Source organism: Saimiri boliviensis, chromosome 18, assembly GCF_048565385.1.
Source record: "Saimiri boliviensis isolate mSaiBol1 chromosome 18, mSaiBol1.pri, whole genome shotgun sequence".
Classification (NCBI taxonomy): Eukaryota; Metazoa; Chordata; class Mammalia; order Primates; family Cebidae; genus Saimiri; species Saimiri boliviensis.
The window spans coordinates 15,903,089-15,922,949 of NC_133466.1; the positions used below are offsets into that span (position 1 = coordinate 15,903,089).

The 19,861-nt window shown below is 39.4% G+C and overlaps 1 protein-coding gene and 1 pseudogene across 4 annotated transcripts in view; one reads left to right on the forward strand and one right to left on the reverse strand.

Moving 5' to 3' along the window:
- Positions 1–4,756: 4,756 nt before the first annotated feature.
- On the forward strand, positions 4,757–5,055 carry LOC120368490 (small nucleolar RNA U3; annotated as a pseudogene).
- A 4,006-nt stretch (positions 5,056–9,061) lies between these two features.
- The window catches only part of MAP3K7CL (MAP3K7 C-terminal like), a 77,093-nt gene continuing 66,293 nt past the window's right edge, over positions 9,062–19,861 (reverse strand). For all 4 annotated transcript variants that reach the window (XM_074389395.1, XM_010338341.3, XM_074389393.1 and 1 more), the window contains 2 exons: positions 19,285–19,400; positions 9,062–10,238 (listed from right to left, as the gene is read on the reverse strand). In XM_074389395.1, coding sequence (XP_074245496.1) covers positions 10,058–10,238; positions 19,285–19,400 — 297 coding nt within the window. In that variant the 3' untranslated portion in view covers positions 9,062–10,057. The remainder of the gene's footprint in view (positions 10,239–19,284; positions 19,401–19,861) is intronic.

A 19,861-nucleotide genomic window follows, 5' to 3' on the forward strand; every position in this document is an offset into this window, starting at 1 on the left:
TTTTTTAAATAAAGCAAGGAGACACTATTATTGTTGTCACAATGCATGTTAGTATTAAGTCCCAGGAGAAATCCGAAAGCTGTGAGAACTGTTTAACTTTTTTTTAGTCCAGTGTTTTTCTAACTTCTTTGACTATGAAACAGTGTCCTTCACAAGTAATTCCAATCCTAACTGATGTAGTTAGTTAGTTACTTAGTTACTTAGTTCGTTTGGGAATACTTAACTTTTCAAACATTGGTGTTGAAAGAACAAGGTTTCAGAAATACTATACAATATTCAAATTCTAATTCTAGTATGTTTAGTGAGAGGGAGGGCCCTTAGAAACACCTGAATTTATAAAAATACAGGATGCCCAGTTAAAATTGAATTTCAAATGAAAAACAACTCTTTAAGTATATCCCCTGCAATATTTGGGATATACTTATACTAAAAGAAAAAAGTATTGTTTATCTAATTTCTGAAATTCGATTTTAACTGGGTGCCTGTATTTTCCCTAGCAACCCTACTGTCTTAGTACATTTTGTCTTGCTATAATAGAATACATGAGACTGGATAATTTACAAAGGAAAGAAGTGTATTTAGTCTACAGTCTGCAGGCTGGGAAGTTCAAAACTATGGCCATGTCTTCTGCTAAGGGGTTTCTTCCGTGTCATAATGTGGCAGGGCAGAGAAGGTCAAAGGGGAAGCAGATAAGTGAGAAGAGAAAGGACCAACCAGGAACAGAAACCTTGCTTTATAATAACTCACACTCAAGGGAACTAATCCATTCCAACGAGAACTAATGCAGTCTCACAAGAGCAAGAACTCACGACCTAAAAAACTGCATTATTCATAAGGCCATGTTTCTGGCCCAAACACTACCCACTAGGCCCCACCTCTTAACCACCACCATATTAGTGATCAAATTTCAACATGAGTTTTGGTGGGGACAAAAAAACCATATCCATAGGACCTACCTTTGATCCATTCCTAGGGAAGAACTGGTCCTTCTGCTGGTCCTTCCGATTCGGATTTTCAGACATTTAATGGGGCTTTACCACTAGGCAAAGTCCCAGGATTAAAATCACAGGCCTGGGTGTCCTGCTTTCTTCTCTGAAGCATGTCCATCTCTTCAGTTTGTCAGCGGTCTGTGCCCCACCAGGAGAGGATGGAAGGACAGAAGGAGAAAGAGATTTTCTGTTAAGCCCTAGGTTGACTGTGGCCTGGCTCCTACACCAAAATGCAACTTTGTGAGGAATGTCAATGGTCCTTTGCTTGCCCTTGAAAGCCTAGGGAAGACTTTCCTGAAGTCACCAACCCAACAGCCTCATCGATCCTTATTTCCCTTAATTATTCCTCTAACTTTATAAATAATTCCTTCATTAAGTTTTTCCACCCTTTCTTTTTTTAATATATATATATTTTTAGTTCTTATTAAAAATATTATTACTATTATTATTATTAGACTTTAAGTTCTGGGGTACATGTGCAGATCTTGCAGTATTGTTACATAGGTATATGCATGTCACTTTAGTTTGCTGCCTCCATCCCCCTGTCACCTACATTAGGTATTTCTCCTAATGTTATCCCTCCCCAATCTCCCCATCCCCTGCTACCCCTTCTCTAGCCCCCCACCCCTCAACAGACCCCAGTGTGTGACATTCCCCTCCCTGTGTCCATGTATTCTCATTGCTCAACACCTACTTATGAGTGAGAACATGCTGTGTTTGGTTTTCTGTTCTTGTGCCAGTTTGCTGAGGATGATGGTTTCCAGATTCATGCATGTTCCTGCAAAGGACATGAACTCATCCTTTTTTATGGCTGCATACTATTTCATGGTGTATGTGTGCACATTTTCTTTATCCAGTCTATCCTTGATCAGCATTTGGGTTGGTTCCAAGTCTTTGCTACTGTAAACAGTGCTGCAATGAACATATGTGTGCATGTGTTGTTATAACAGAATGATTTATAATCCTTTGGGTATATACCCAGTAATGGGATTGTTAGGCCAAATGGTATTTCTATTTCTAGATCCTTGAGGAATTGCCACACTGTCTTCCACAATGGTTGCACTAATTTACACTGCCACCAACAGTGTAAAAATGTTCCTATTTCTCCACATCCTCTCCAGCATCTGTTGTCTTCGGATGTTTTAATGATCACCATTCTAACTGGCATGAGTTGGTATCTCAATGTGGTTTTGATTTGCATTTCTCTAATGACCAGTGATGACGAGCATTTTTTCAGGTTTGTTGGCCACATAAATGTCTTCTTTTGAGAAGTGTCTGTTCATATCCTTCACCCACTTTTTGATGGGGTTGTTTATTCTTTTCTTGTAAATCTGTTTCAGTTCTTTGTAGATTTTCACCCCTTCTTAAGTGTTCTCTTTCCTTCCAAGCCCCTGACTGACACAGTGTAAGGCTGAAATGCAGGGTAAATGGAGATTTCCTACTTGAACCTTAATCTTGAATCTCAAACTCACACCTACTTTTGCTGAATACTACTACTAGGGGGTTTTAGCAGTTGGCTGATTACAAAGAGGTCATTTGTTTCCCATTTCCAGTCAGGTTAAAGATCAACAAAAGCCATTCAGTAGGCTTAATAGAAATTACTGTTATTAGCAGCACTCGTGTTATTTGGAGGTGGGGGTCAGTGTATTTAAGTGCTGTCAACACTCATCTCTCTGTGCTTTAGAGAAAAGGAGATCATATAAACAAATCCATATTTGCCTGCAAATCACAGTGACTCCATGGTGAGCCTTGTGTCTTACTGGGTTTTTTCGTAGGGGAGAGGGGAGGGCCTGGAATCTGAGATCTGACCAACATGTTCATATTGTTAGTTTCCAGAACTCATAAATTCCTAAGATTTGTCTGGCAAACTAGAGGTTGTCAGAATACTTAGGGTGAGATACAATAACAATTTAAATGATAAACAAAAACAAACAAAAAAGAATCCATCCTAACTTACCCAGGACCAGTTTCTTGCTGTTTTATTCCCCAGCTATTTTAAAATAATCGAATCACTGTAGTATCTATGGTATTTTAGAGATTGCAAGGTCTGTGAGTCATATCCTTATTTACAGGAATGATGGGAAAAAGTCAGCTTGTTCAGCATTTACTCCATTTATGAGAAGTATGCAGACAATTAAGAAGCTGGGGGAAATGCTGTTTTGTGTATCATTTTACCTTGTCCTAAATCTCTTTCTCTTTCCCTTTTCAGGACTCAGACTTGACAGAACAGCCACTGCCCAGACATGTTCAGTGACAAATAAAACAGAGTATAACATTTTACAAATGCAAATTCCTCCTCTTTGGCTGTAGAAAAACTTGGTTTCTCCTTCATGCACACTGAATCCTTCTGCCCATAATGCTGGTCCTAAATGCCTTATTCCAAAAACAGCCAATAAAAAATTTTAAAAAGTCCAACTCCTTAGGGAAAAACTTTGTTTTCCAGCTTGTGTGACTCAGGCCCTCAGCTCATGGTCATTGTCACAGCCCCAATCATCTGCATTTGTAAGCAACTCCTCTTTTTATCTCTCTCCCTTCAGCACTGCCTGAGAAGTACACACAAACAACTGAACAGGGACATTTTCAAAGAGTTTCAGAGAAAAATGAAAGGATATGATTTTAACACTGTAACTGGGAATACTCTCTTAAGCATAAATTTTTCTTACAGGGAGGATTTGTTTGTAATTATGAGAAATTAAAGAATATATTCCCAGTGAATTAAAACACAGGCTATTAGTAGAACTGGAACCTAGAAGTTCGTGCTATCAGCTTTGTGAGTGATTTCATTTCTTACTTTGTGCATTTCCCTTATGTTCATGTTTGATGTGAGCTGCATTCCCAGCTCACATTATTCTCATTCTTTAAAAATAACAGGCCAGGTGTGGTGGTTCATGCCTGTAATTCCAGCACTTTGGAAGGCTAAGGTGGGAGGATTTCTTGAGCCAAGGAGTTCGAGACCATCCTGGCCCAACAAAGTGAGACCCTTGTCTCTACAAAATATTTTTTAAAGTAGCTGGGCCTGGTGATGCACGTCTGTAATCTGAGCTACGTGGGAGGATAACTAGAGTCCAGGAGGTCAAGGCTGCAGAGAACCATGATCACACCACTGCACGCCAGCCTGGGTGACAGAGCAAGACCCTGTCTCAATCAATCAATAGATAGATAGATAGATAAATAAGAGAGGTGAAAAATATGGTTTTAAGAGCTCTGTTTCAGAATACTCTGCTCCCGGCCAGGCACAGTGGCTAATGCCTGTAATAACAACACTTTGGGAGGCCGAGGTGGGCGGATCATGAGGTCAGGAGATCAAGACCATCCTGGCCAACATGGTGAAAACCTGTCTCTACTAAAAACACAAAAATTAGCTGGGCATAGTGGCACGCACCTGTAGTCCCGGCTGCTCGAGAGGCTGAGGCAGGAGAATCACTTGCCCAGGGAGGCAGAGGTTGCAGTGAGCCGAGATCTTGCCATTGTACTCCAGCCTGGGGACAGATCACAACTCCATCTCAGAAAAAAAAAAAAAAAAAAAAAAAGAAGAATACTCTGTTGCCACGTGGAGTTCGTCAATTCTAAAGTGGTAAAAAAAAAAAAACAAGATGGATTGTAGACATTTTCATAAAGTCAGGATTGTTTGGTGTCACCATATTAAACATGTTAATGGTCACAGCGGAGGCCGACTCAATCTGCTTTTTATTCTGCCAGGCTATTTGATACTGCTGAGGGCTTACCTATTTCCTGAGGAGAAAAATTGTCGTTAAAATGATCTTACAAAGACTATGCTTTCAGGGATCATTTCTATAGCTTGCTACTAGAGAAGTTTCTCTTGTGTCTTGCTGGGGTTTTTTTTTTTTTTTTTTTTTTTTTTGGTTTTTGTTTGTTTATTTTGTTTTCTTTTCTTTTCTTTTTTTTTTTTTTTTGCCTGGGATCTGGGAAACCACAGGTGGCGGTGTAGCGTTCTATCTGGAGCCTGACGCTGGCTCTGGGTGTTGCTTCACTGCAACTTCCATTTGCCATTGGGAACTGTTCTGCTTTTCCTCTGGGAAAGTAAGAGAGAGAGGATGCAGTCTGAGGATCTTCCCTTCTTGTAATACAAAATAATAATAACCATAGGGAACATGGCAAGTAAAATGTGTATAACTACCCCATCGGAATAACCCTATCATCTTTCTACTATCTATTGATCTAAATATGTATAGTATAAATAACCCTATATAGCACTCTAAGCAACTTAAATTAGGTAACTTAAAAAACGCTTTTTTGTTTTTGATACTGAGTCTCATTCTGTCGGCCCCAGGCTGGAGTGCAGTGGCATGATCTTGGCTCACTGCAACCTCTGCTTCCTGGATTCAAACAATTCTCTTGCCTCAGTTTCCTAAGTAGCTGGGATTACAGGCATGTGCCACCATGCCTGGCTAATTTTTTTTTTTTTTTTTTTTTTTTTTTTTGTAGAGATGAGGTTTCACCCTATTGGCCAGGCTGGTTTCGAACTCCTGACCTCAAGTGATCCACTCACTGCTCCCCCTCCACCTCCCAAAGTGCTGGGATTACAGGTGTGAGCTGCTGCAATCAACCAGAAAACTCTTAAAATATGCTTTCCTAGCAAAAAACATGTTACACCTGTAACATGCTTTAAATTCGCCAATGGTTTCTCTTTGCTTTGAGGCCAACGGTCTTAATATGATCTTCATGTTCTTTCCCTTTTCTACCACCTTACCTTATACTATATTCTCCCGATCCCTTCATGCTCAGTCATCCTGGCCTTCCTTCAGGTCTTGAGCATGCCACAGGCCCTTTGCATGTGTTTTCACTCGGTTTAGGTTGTCTTCCTCCACATGCCTTCTTCACCTCTTAGCTCAGTAGACAATACACTAAGAAGTCATCTCATCCCAGACTCCCTCCTCTCAGTAAGATTCTGGTTTTAAGGTGCATTCATCAACTCTATTTTGTCACTTATCTCATTTAAGTGGTTATCTTCATTACCTATTACTTCGTAACAAATCACCCCAAACTTAGCAGCTTAAAACCAGAATTATTGCCTCAAAGTTCCTGAGAATCGGGAACCAGGGGCAGTTTAGCCAGGTGGTTCTGACTCAGAGACTTTCTGAGGGAGCACTCCAGACACCAGCCAGACTGCAGCCATCTGAAGTCTTGCCTGGGGCTGGCAGATCTGCTTCTAAGGTCACTTAGGTGGCTGTTGGCCAAAAGTGTCAGTTCCTTACCCTATGGTCTTCTCTGGCAGCTGGCTCACCCCAGGGCAAGCGATCCAAGAGAGCAGGTGAGAAGGAAGCTCCAATGTCTTTCATGACGTAGACTGAGAAGTCACTCACATGTTGTCACTTCTGCTTGACTCTGTTAAAAACATGTCTTTAAGTCCAACTCACACTAAAGGGTAGAGAAATTAGGCTCTACCTCTTACAGAAATGTTTTGATATGTTTTAACACTATCCCATTTGTGTATTAAGATAAATGTCTACCTCCCTTACTAGACTAAGGGTTCCTTGAGAACTCAATAGAACTCCTGTTTCTATTGTTCACTTTGGTGTCCCTGCTATCTTCCAGGATGCCTGGCAGAGCATGGACATTCAATAAATATTGACTATATGAATTAACGAATGAATGAAACTTTGCACTTGAATCCCAGCTCTGAGAACTTTCTACAAATTATACAACATTAGTTTCTGGTTTTGGTGAAAGCGGATAATCACAGCTGCCTCTCAGGTTGTTAAAATAATACAGCCTATACAAAGCACCTAGTATACTCTGGCACAAAAGGAAGTCATGGAATGTTCTTTCCGTTCTTCTTCCTTTCTTCAGTCGCACATGCAATCCACCCAAAGCCCCGTGGAGTCTACTTCTCATTATGTCTTCCCCATCCCTCTTAGTCTGTCACTCCCTTTCAGTTGCTGTCACTTAGATTTGCCTTGCACACACTTTTCTATTAGCCTTTTAACAATTCCCTGTGCCTCTATTCTGTCTAGTGCAATCCATCCCTAAATGTGCTAGAATAATATTATCTTTGTCATCTTTGCCTCTTCTATTGCTGTTCTTCTACCCTGCACTAGCTAAGTGTATATAATACATTTTCGTTGACTCGAATTTCAGTTCCAGATCTCTTTTAGTTCCTTACTTGTACTGAGTTACACATACACTCAAACCCAGGTACCAGGATGACCTAGAGAAACATGCCCTGCCCATACCAATGGTTATAAATTTTCTAGCTACGTGTAACCACATTCTTTTCATGTCTACACAAGATAAATTGTCCATAAATAGCAAATTATTTAGTAGAGCAATTACAGACTATGTTACATTTTATTTTAGTTTTATCTCTAAAGCAAGCACCTCCGCCCTAATACTAGAGTTATAATAACACCGTAATACTTCTGTGCTCATTTTTATGCTCTATAATATTGTCATTATTGCTAATAGCAAGAATATTGCAAACATAATTGAAGATAGAAAATTCTTAAATGGTCTGCATTATGTAGATAATATACAGTGGTAAAAAAAAAAAAAGATGGGTGGAAATTTGTCAAATTAACAAAAAAAGATGCAGATAATGTAAGAAATTCCATCTTCTGACATGCTAAAAAACAAGGTGATATTTTCATGTTCTAATAAATAAAAATCTGCTAAAAACATATACACCTAGAGAAATTCTTGTTTTTGAGTGACAATTATGTATCTTTGGGAAACAGTAAAAATTCAAGCCAACACCCGCAAAGTTAAGAAAACTAACAGTGATTCCTTAATGTAATAATAGTTGTGTTCAAATATTTTTACTTGGTTAAATTATTTTTATTCTGGTAAAGCAAAGAGATTTTGGAACTATATTTCCTGCCTTCCCATTTTCCAGAAGGGACTATGACTGCTTGAATTCTGTAAATATATGCAACTGTCTTCAGATGAGCAGATTCCAAAAACTAATCTTTACCTTTAAAGATGAGTAACTTACCTTTCTTCCTCCCATTCTGCTGACTTTGATTTGTATTAACTTAGTGAACAATTCCTCCTTCATATTTGTGTCTACTAGGCTTATACTAAAAAGAGCAGGTGGGTTACTGAAACAGAAGTTTCTTCCAACAGTAGAGACTTTCACCTTTGGTCAAATGTTAAAGCAGCTTAAGGGTGAATAGGCTCACATAACATGAAAACTTTGAGGTCTATTAAAAAGCTCCGTTTCACAAATGAGGAAATTGAAGACTGATATGCATAGGGCCTCCCAGCTCTGCACCACGTGGCAAAACAACCTGTGGCCCTGCACCGTGCCTCCCGTGACATTTGCCCAAACTGTCCAGAGACTTGTCTATCCCAGGGCATATCAATCTCAGCACTATTGTTACACTGAGGCGGACAACTCTCTGTTGGCAGGCGCTGTTGTGCAGCACAGTTAGCAGTATCCTGGACTCTGTCCTCTAGGTACCTTCATGCAGCTGCGCCAACAAAAACTATCTCCAGACACTGTCAAATGTCCCCTGGGGGCAAAATCACCCCTGTTTCAAAACCACTAGTTTATCTGAGGTCATTTTGTTTTAATGAACTATTCCTTTTTTCTGTTGTTTGGAAAAATACCTGAAGATACAAATGAATCACATTCAGTATTGAAGGTCTGAGTTGTTTATATGAGAAATCATAGTCTTTCTAAGAAATGGGACTTCAGGCCAGGCTCAGTGGTCCTGTAGTCCCAGCACTTGGGGAGGTCAAGGTGGGCAGATCACTGGAGATCAAGAGTTCAAGACCAGCCTGGCCAACATGATGAAACCCCATCTCTACTAAAAATACAAAAATTAGCCAGGCATGGTGGCAGGTGCCTGTAATTCCAGCTAATTGGGAGGCTGAGGCAGGAGAATCGCTTGAACCTGGGAGGTAGAGGTTGCAGTGAGCTGAGATCTCACCACTGCACTCCAGCCTTGGCAACAGAGATGAAGTCTCAAAATAAAATAAAATAAAATAAATGGAACTTCGCTTCTTTTTTTGGCACATGCAAATACAGCTAAGAACCAATTTTGGACCAGGGCTAGTTCATCCCAACTTCTAGTACAAAGGAGATTAAGAAAGGAGCAAAATAGAAACCATCAGTTTTGATCCATTTTTAATGAAAAAGAAGTTACATGAATAGAAATGGACATATAACAAAGAGATCAATTTGAGAAAATATGGTGATAGATGGAATAAGGAGAAATTGTTTTAATTCTGAATTTACTCACGTATTCCTATTAGCTGTTATTGATCTAAAATATCTCCTTAAATCCAAAACAAAACAGTAATTATAAGTTCACTGATGTTTTCATGGGCACTCACCCAAGTAATATCCAAACAACATTGTTCCATGTCCCCCCTTCCCCCAGAACACACACAGGCAAAGGAAGAGATGTTTACTGTGAGGTCACATCCCATGAAGCAAATGCAGCCTTATCTGTTTATTATTACAATAGCAAGTTAGCATTGGCAAATGTGCTTTGGTTACAAATGTGATTTCTGCTAATAATTTCACAAAGAAGCTTTTAGGATATGTGACCATTTATTCTTAGTACAATCAATCACTGAAGGATAAAAATCAGAGTATAAAAGTTTATACTCTGGGGAATATAAATACATGCAGAGAAGTTTCTGACAGTTTAAATTTGAGCATATTTGAAATATTAAAGGCATGAAATTTAAAAATGTGCATATGTGAAACTACAGTGAACATGTTACAGGTTTGTTGCATGGCTTAACTCTGCTCAGCCCATGATTCTTAGTGGGGTCAGTCAATAGCCTATTTTTATCATTTTCTACCCTGTTGTACGGCATGATCATATCTTCCTAAAAAAGAAAAATATACGTATTTTTGGAAAAGAATTCTGATCTCCAAAAACATATACTAGTAATAGTTTCATGTGAACGATCTCATTTCAAATATCCCTTCTCTCAAGCTAGAAGCTGGCAAGCAGCAAACTCATTATAGACAGTTACCATGGGGTTAATACAGGAAAGCAACAGATCTGACTCACTATTCTTTTAAAATAAAAATCTTCTGGCCAGCACAGAGCCGCCATCAACCTCGTATGCTCACAGTGAGAAATTGACAGTTAGGATGAGCCCTGCCTCTTCTGATACTGTATTCTAAGTTTCTCCAGTTGTTCCACACATTGAGACTGGGCCAACTTCAACGTCCGATTCTCCTCTGTCAGAGCCTCGAACTCCCGAACCAGCTCAGCAGCATCCACCTTCTCCTTTTCTGCCTGATCCAACTTGGCAATGAGCTCTTTCCTGAAGGTTCGGGGTACAGGGCAGGAAGAAGCACAGAATTCAATGCAAACAAATTAAATTATTAGCATGATGGAGTAGAAAGGTTCATTCTGCACTTCTGAATGCTTACCCATCTCTACTTGCCTCCAATGACTTTTTTTGTCCAGCTTTACAAGTTTTATATCTCTTTATTCTAGCATCTGTACCAGACACATCTAAAATACTAACCATACACAAAAAATCACAGGTTCTTTAACAGTCAAAAACTTGATCATTTTAAGAACACAAAAAATTGTACAAATAATAATTTAGAAAAAAATCTGTATATAATTTTTCATAATTTAAGATGCTGCCTATTGTCTTGTAGGGAGGATGACTATCGTTTTCTCTTGGTTGAGACTTTGTCCCTCAGATTCGGTTGTTATCTTCCTATGTTTCCTACACCTGAGTTGAACAAATTTCAAGACTTCTTTCAACTACAGAATCCCAACTCTGTCCTTGTAGACATTACCTCCTATGCCTTTCCCTAATCCTTACATATATATTGCAGCCCAAATTAACCAAACAATGTGTCCACATTTGATGCTGGCCTCACTCTAGAATTGAGGAAGCAGGCTGAAGGTACTGTAGGAAAACTGTAACGACAACACTTTAAAGAAACTTGGTGTTATCTTGCTGTGGAATCCTTTTTCAAAGAAAATCATACCCTGAAGGGACACAAATAAAACAGAAACAATTGGACCTTCTCTGGTTGATCTTGGTACAGTCCCCTGCCTCACACGCTCTCTCTCCCCAACCTGTGAGAGACTCCTCTGCACACAGTTTAAAAGCCTCTGCCTTTGGGAAAATCCTAAACGAATAAATTCTTCTGGTTAAACATAAAACTTATTAAAATCTCCCCTTATTAGAAATCTCAGAATAAATATCATGACTAAAAACAAATCAAAATTGCATTAATTTTATCTTATGCCTTTGCAAATTACGTATGCACCCTTCTGCCCCATCCTGATACATTCCCCTAGATGAGCTGTTGCTTCCCCAATCATCTTTTTTTTTATTTTTGAGACAGAGTCTTGCTCTGTTGCCCAGGCTGGAATGCAGTGGAATGATCTTGACTCACTGCAACCTCCGCCTCCCGGGTTCAAGCAATTCTTCTGCCTCAGCCTCCTGAGTAGCTGAGATTACAGGTGCATGCCACCATACCTGGCTAATTTTTTATATTTTTGATAGAGACAGGCTTTCATCATGTTGGCCAGGCTGGTCTTGAACACCTAACCTCATGATCCGCCCACCTCAGCCTCCCAAAGTGCTGTTATTACAGGTGTGAACCACTGTGCCCAGCCCTCAATCATCATTTTATACATTTTTAAAAGACATGAGAATACAGGTCACATTGATTTTGATAGCCTCATATGAAAACCCCTTTTTAATGTTTTGCCTGAACACATTAAAATTATATAACATTTTTCACCTCAGAAACAAAAAGACAAGCAAACTAAAAATAGGCAAAAGATCTTTAGGGAGATTTCTCCAAGAAGACATAGAAATGGCCAAGAAAGCACATGAGAACCTCTGCAACATCATCAGCCATCAGACAACTGTAAATCAAAACCACAGAGACACATTCCCTCACACCCAGAAGGGATGGCTAGAATCTAAAAGACACAGGAAGTGTTGGCAAAGGTGTGGAAAATTTGGAACCTTGATACACTGCTGGCAACAATATAAAGTGTCAATTTCTTTGGAACCAGTCTGGCAGCTCCTCAAAAGGTTGCACATTTAGTTGTCAGATGAGCCAACAATTCTACTGCTAGGAACCTACTCAAGAGAACTGAAAACATACGTCTACCCCAAAACTTTTCTGTCAATGTTTATAGCAGCATTATCCACAATAGCCAAGAAGTGCAAACAACCCATTAAATGTTTATTAACCTATGAAAAGATAAAATATTGCATATTCATACAATGAAATATTACTCAGCAATAAAAAGTACTGATGCATGATACAAAGTGAGTGAACATTAAAATCATTATACTAAGTGAAAAAAGCCTATCACAAAATATTACATATTATATGATTCCATTTCTACGAAATGTCAGAAAGTAGATTGTTGGTTGCCAAAGTCCAGAAGTCAGTAACTACCAAAGATTTCTTTCTGGAGTGAAGGAAACATTGTAAAGTTAGTGACAGTCGTACAACTCTGTGAATACACTGAAAACCACCGAACTGTAAAAGCCAGGATACAGGATAAACCTAAGTGTCCAGTGTCCATCAACAAAAGAATAGGTTTTTTTCACGTGGTATGTCTATACAATGGAATACTATTCAGCCATTTTAAAAAATGAAATCCTGCGCTGGGCTCGGTGACGCACGTCTGTAATCCCAGCACTTTGGGAGGCCAAAGCAGGTGGATCATGAGGTCAAGCGATTGAGACCATCTTGGCCAACATGATGAAACCCCGTTTCTACTAAAAATACAAAAAAAAAGTTAGCTGGGCGTGGTGGCAGGCACCTGCCCAGCTACTTGGGAGGCTGAGGCAGGAGAATCGCTTGAACACAGGAGGTGGAGGTTGCAGTGAGCTGAGATCACACCACTGCACTCCAGCCTGGCTACAGAGCAAGACTCCATCTCAAAAAAAAAAAAAAAAAAGAAAGAAAGAAAGAAAAAGAAATCCTGTCATTTGCAACAACATGGATGAACCTGGAGGATATTATGTTAAATGAAATAAGCCAGGCACAGAAGGACAAATACCACATCATCTCGCTCATATGTGGAATCTAAAACAGCTGCTCTCATTGATGTAGACAGTAGAATAGTGATTACCAGAGGCTGGGGAGGGCAGTAGGGAGAGAGGTACGCGAGAGGCTGTTCAATGGGTACATAGCTAGTTAGACAGGAGGAATAACCTCTCGTACTTTCCTGCACAATAGGGTGACTACAGTTAACAATAATGTACACTTCAAAATAGTTAAAAGAGAGGATTTTAAACGTTCTCACCACAAAGAAATGACAAATGTTTGAGGTTATGAATATGCTAATTACACCAATTTGATTATTACGCAATGTGTCCACGTATGAAAACATTACACTAGACCCCATAATTAAGTACAATTACTACATGTCAATTAAAAACAAAACAAAACGGACCAGGCTCATGCCTGTAATCCTAGCACTTTAGGAAGCCAATCACTTGAGGCCGTGAGTTTGAGACCAGCCTGGCATGGTGAAACCCTGTCTCTACTAAAAATATAAAAATTAGCTCAGAGTGGTGGCACACACCTGCAATCCCAGCTACCTGGGGAGCTGAGGTGAAAGGATCGCTGGAACCTGGGAGGCAGAGGTTGCAGTGAGCCAAGATTGCACCACTGCACTCCAGCCTGGGCGAATGAGCAAGACACTGTCTCAGAAAAATAAAATAAAACAAAATAAAACTATTTATAAAAAATATATAACATGAGGATGCAAAGACAGAAGAATGATACAATGGATTTTGGGGACTCAGGGGAAATGACGGGAGGGGGTGAGGGATAACAGACTATACATTGAGTACAGTGCACACTGCTCAGGTGATGGGTGCACTAAAATCTCAGAAACTACCACCAAAGAATTTATTCATGTGACCAAACACCACCTGTGCCCCAAAAACCTATTAAAATAAAAAAAGAATAAATAAATAAAACATTCAATCTGACTTTTCAGAGACTGTCTCTTTCTGACATTTAAGTTAATCTTCTAAACATCAAAGTACCTAACACAATCTTTCATACCAGAAAAATAAATAAGTGGGTTCTCTACTGGACAAGATAAAATGCTCTGTCTGGAGCAAAGCAAACTTTATAGTTGATTGTAGTTTAATAATATACTTTTTAAAATTTCTGTCAAGCAATTTGGTTATAGATTTCATTTTTTTATTTTTTCTAAATTTGGTGATAGATTTCAAAAGCCACAAAATGTCTCTATCTCACTTCAATGGTTTCATATCACATATACAAAAAGCTTTATATGTTGTAGAAAAATGCTTGTAATATTTATGGAAAACATCATGTTACACATGCCATGTTACTGTATTCACAATTATATTAAAATATCTATTCACATGCAAAAGGCCTAGAAAGAATTAGATAAAAACGATAGCAGGAGTTATTTAAAGATATCAGAATTCTTGGTAAGTTTTCAAGAGCTTACCAGCTTTTTTACACTGAGAAAGAAAAAATGTTCAGTAAAAATATAACAAGCTTCTGTATATCATTGGTCATAAGCCAGAAGTGATTTGTTAAATTGGATTCAGCCAGTGCTCAGTTCATAATCCTAGAAAATGTCTGACTCTCTTTCTCCAGCCAACAGATATGATTTAAAATTATAGTTTCTGCAACTCTTACCACTTCGCTTCAAATTCTCCCAAACTTGAACCAGGGAGACCTCCTCTGGAGATGAGAGAGAAGTTCAGTTTCAAGTTCAAACCTTAAGCTATGCCTGAATGACTCCAAAAAAGAAAAGCTCTTTTTTAAAATACTTGAGTTAGCTCCTCTCTTTGCATCTAGCTCACGCCAGCCAAACATCAGAGGCAACATAATCAGCCACACTTTTTGAAATTATGGGAAAGAAGTTCTCAACAGAATCATCAAAAAATGGAGAGCTAACTACTTGGATCAGGTTCATTTGGCCCAATATATCTAGCTTGAAAATAAAGACGGTTCAGGAAAAGATGTGTTGCAAAATGAATTTCTGCTTCAGTAAAGTCTTAATAAAAATAATGATCATTAATAAACTTTGGAAAACCAAGCTCGTGTATTTATAAATATAAGATATTACCATATTTCCCATTTTAACAATTCATCCTAGCAGTCCCTTATTGCTGATATTGACTCTGTAATATCAGCACTTTGGGCGGCTGAGGTGGAAGGATTGCTGTAGGTCAGGAGTTTGAGACTAGGCTGGGCAACATAACAAGACCTATCTCTAAAAAATTTTTTTCAAATTAACTGGACACGCTGGCATATGCCTGTGGTCCCTGCTTTTCAGGAGGCAGAGGTGGGAGAGTTGCTTGAGCTCAGGAGGTTGAGGCTGCAGTGAGCTAGTTATGATTGCACCACTGGACTCCAGCTTGGGTAACAGATCAAGACCTTGTCTCAAAAAAAAAAAAGAGAAAAAAGGCGCTTGTTAGACCAAGAGCTTGGTGTAAACAGGGACTCAATGACTAGAGGACCCACCTCCTGTGAGGAGGCCAATGTAGCTGAAGTTGAGGGATGAGATTGGGAGTTCTACAGAGGTACCAAGGCATCCCCAGCCGGTCTTAAAATCTATGCCAAGGACTGGCTGTCATTTTCCAGCAACAAGAAACCCATAGGCTGGGAAACTAGTTACAATATTGCATCAACCCAAATTTCAAGTAGTAAGTCACAAGCCCAAATGGTAGAAGTGAGAATGAAGAAAAAGGAACTTGAGACTTTATTAAAAAGAAAAAAAAAATATAATGAAAGAATTTGGCCTTGACCCTACATCTAGCCATTTATTTAGGGAGAAACTTCAAGTATTTTGGGAAAGGAAAGAAGATGAGTTCTGCAGAAACACACACAGGCGTATGAGCAACTAAGGAGAAGGTCTGGCCTACTTGTGTGTGGTCTGGATGGTTGTATAAAATATCTCCACTAGCCTGCTGGCCATGATATTTCTAGAAGTTGACTTTTTTTTATTTTTTATTTTTTTAAATTTTTTTGAGACAGGGTCCCACTGTATAACCCAGGCTGGAGTGCAGTGGCGTGATCTTGGCTCAATGCAACCTCCACCTACTGGGTTCAGTGATTCTTGTGACACAGCCTTCTGCGTAGTGGCGATTGCAGGCGTATGCTACCTACCACTTCCAACTAATTTTTTTTTTTTTGTATTTTTAGTAGAGACAGAGTTTTGTCATGTTGGCCAGGCTGGTCTCAAACTCCTGACCTCAGGTGACCTGCCTGCCTTGGCCTCCCAAAATGCTGGGATTACAGGCATGAGTTCTGCACCTGGTCCCTTTTTTAAAGTTTAATATTGTTGTGGTGGTACCCAGAATAATCATTGCTCTCAATGCAAACAGCAAAGATATGTTTCAAACATCAGATAGGAGTCACTCTCACATCATTATTCTACCATATATATATTTTTTCTTTTCTTTTCTTTTTTTTTTTTTTTTTTTTGAAACGGAGTTTTGCTCTTGTTGCCCAGGCTGGAGTGCAACAGCATGATGTCAGCTCACTACAACTTCAGTCTCCCAGGCTCAAGTGATTCTCCTTCCTCAGCTTCCTGAGTAGCTGGGATTATAGGCGCCCACCAGCATGCCCGGCTAATTTTTGTGTTTTTAGTACAAATGGGGTTTCATCATGTTGGCCAGGCTGGTCTCGAACTCCTGACCTCAGGTGATCTGCCCACCTCAGCCTCCCAAAGTGCTGGGATTACAGGCGTAAGCCACCATGCCTAGCCTCTACGATATTTCTTCAAATGCAACATTAAAAAAAATTACAGAACATGTAATTTAGGGGATGAGTATTGCATTTCCAAAAAAAAGAAAAAAAGGCTACACATAAAGTTAATTTAAATAACAAAGTTCTCCAGTACCTTCAGTCTGAAGAGTTTACAAATACAGACATAATTACTGGGGATTTTTCTTTTTTTTTTTTTTTTTTTTTTTTTTGAGATGGAGTATCACTCTTGTTACCCAGGCTGGAGTGCAATGGCGCGATCTCGGCTCACCGCAACCTCCGCCTCCTGGGTTCAGGCAATTCTCCTGCCTCAGCCTCCTGAGCAGCTTGGATTACAGGCATGCGCCACCATGCCCAGCTACTTTTTTGTATTTTTAGTAGAGACGGGGTTTCACCATGTTGACCAGGATGGTCTCGATCTCTTGACTTTGTGATCCACCCTCCTCGGCCTCCCAAAGTGCTGGGATTACAGGCTTGAGCCACCGCGCCCGGCCTACCGGGGATTTTTCTATCATATCACTACACTTCACACACACGTACACACCAGAAGATACTTTTACAGGCTATCATATATATCATACAAATCTCCCTTGACTTCAATACTGGTCACATCATTAATAATCTTCAATTCCTTCATGAAATTTTTTTGTAGGACTCAACTGTGTGTAACCATGCAATCTGAATATTCCAAGCAACGTTATCAAAACTCTTAGAACAAAAAGAAGAGTCAGACATGGGAGGGAAAAGTTGTATTTGTGACTTCCTAATAAACATCTTTTAATTCCCTGTAGCCAAAAGTCTAGATACGATATTATGTTTGAAGCACAGCAAAGCAAGGAAGGAAGAAAGGGTTTACAAAGCACTAACTGAGGTCTTACAGAAGTCTGGCCCCAAAATCCATACTGTCCACCATCATGTTACACTGTCAACCACCAATCTGGGAGTCTCAAAAAAATTCTAAGGATTTCACAAACTTCTCAAAACAAAATGTATTTTATTTGCTTTAATGTAAAAATTAAATTGCATGTCTGTGTGTGTGTGTGTGTGTATATATATATATATATTTTTTTTAATACCACCACACTTCACATGCACACACCAGAAGATACATTTATTTACAGGCTATTAATCATATAAATCTTCCTTTGACTTCAATACTTGTCACATTATTAATAATCTTCAATTCCTTTCTGAAACTTTATATATATATTAATGATAATAATAATCACTGATAACCCTTGGAAAGCCAAGCTCATGTATTTATAAATATAAGATATAACCATATTTCCCAATTTAACAATTCATCTTAGTAGCCCTTTATTGCTGATACTGACTCTGTAATACCGGCACTTGGAGAGCCCAAGGTGGGAGGATTACTTGAAGCCAGAAGTTTGACATAAGCCTGGGCAAGATAACAAGATCCCATCTCTACAAAAAAAATTTTTTTTTTTGCCTCAGCCTCCCAAGTAGATGGGATAACAGGTACCCACCACCACACCCAGCTAATTCTTGTATTTTTAGTAGAGACAGGGTTTCACTGTATTGGCCAGGCTGGTCTCGCATTCCTGACCTGGGCTCAATCCGCCTCAGACTCCCAAAGTGCTGGGAATACAGGTGCGAGCCACCTCAGCAGGCCCCCAGAAAGTCTTTTTTAATTAGCTGAGCATGGTAGCATGTTTATTTCTTCTCTCCTTCCTTTTATTGTAGTGGCACGTGATATATAAGACATAAATAATCACAATATGTTTGTGTTCTGTTTCACACATTCAACAATTTACTCAGCGTCTAGGTGCCACCTACCATACCAGGCTCCAGGAATCTGATGGTGACAACACCTGACTACCTGTGATTTTATGGCACTTACCAGCTCGTAGGAGATGTAATCAAAAGGATATGTAATCAAAAGATCATATTAATCAAAATATCTCTTTAATAAACAGGAAATCCAAATTGGCCATACTGTGAAGGAAAGGTATCTGCTCTGATGCTTTGCAAGTTTAAAAGAATGGGATTCACTGGGGTAGGCACTGGCAGAATCAAGTGCAATTAAAAAGAAGGATTCTGAAACAAAGTTATGAGTGAGTAAAATTAGAGTGCTTTAATTAATAGAACTGTATAATTCCCTATAGCAGAACTGTAATGGTAAAAGAAGCTATCAAGATAAAAACTTACCCAGCCTGTAAAATGTAGTCAGTCAACTAATCCATTTATGTTATTCCAAAGAGCTATCCCAGTGGCTTCTTCATGTGATGTGGGAACACCATCATTTAAGCAGTAATTAAAATTCACACTGACCCACAGTGCTTTGTAGCCTCTGGGCACATTTACAGAAAACGTAGTGTGGTTTTGGGTGGTATTTTGGCAGTTTTAATTTCCTGAACTAAAATTTCTAATTTTAAAAATTAAGTTTTGACTGGGAAGCATTCCTGGTATTCCTTTTGCTACTCTACAAAGTAAAGCACTTAATCTCCAATAGCACTGCTGAATCATTGCTATAACCTCCTTGCTTCCCTCTTACCCTCACACTCAGCCTGTCCCCCTGCCCACTGCTCCTGGTCCTTGCCCAGTAGGCAGTGCTCAGATGTAGAGTGCTGGCAGGTAGGTACTTACTTCCTTTGCTCAAGCAGGGCAATTTCCTTTTTGACCTCATGGTATTCTTCTGCTATTTGGCAGTGCTGTTTGAATACCTCCATGGATTCCGCAGAGTCATGACAAGGTGGCAGGGGCTTCACAAACAAGAAGAAGAAATTAGTTCATTGCTTTGCGTCAGGTTAAATTATCAACCATTTTGCTCTGCTGATGTTCTTTAAAGGAAGGCTTTCTCTCTCTCTCTCTCTCTCTCTCTCTCTCTCTCTCTCTCTTTTGTTCACTTGAGAACAACATTGTCAGTCAACGTTCAACAGAGTTCAGCTGATTCTATTTGACTGAAATAAAGCAGTGGACAGATAGATATTCTCCACATTCATCTCCCAGTGTCATTCATGGGCATCTCAGGTCTGAGCCACAGCCCTGAAATCCATTACATGTCAGTTACCTGCCATGTGATGGAGTAAAAATAAGTCTCCCAAGGATTCTGCAAGGCTCCCCAGAAACCTTAGACTCTGCTTTGGAAAAGAGCAGTGGTAGGAAAATAGCTCAGTCGTCTGTTTCAATAACCCTTTGCTTTCTGTTTCTGTAGCCAGGAGGC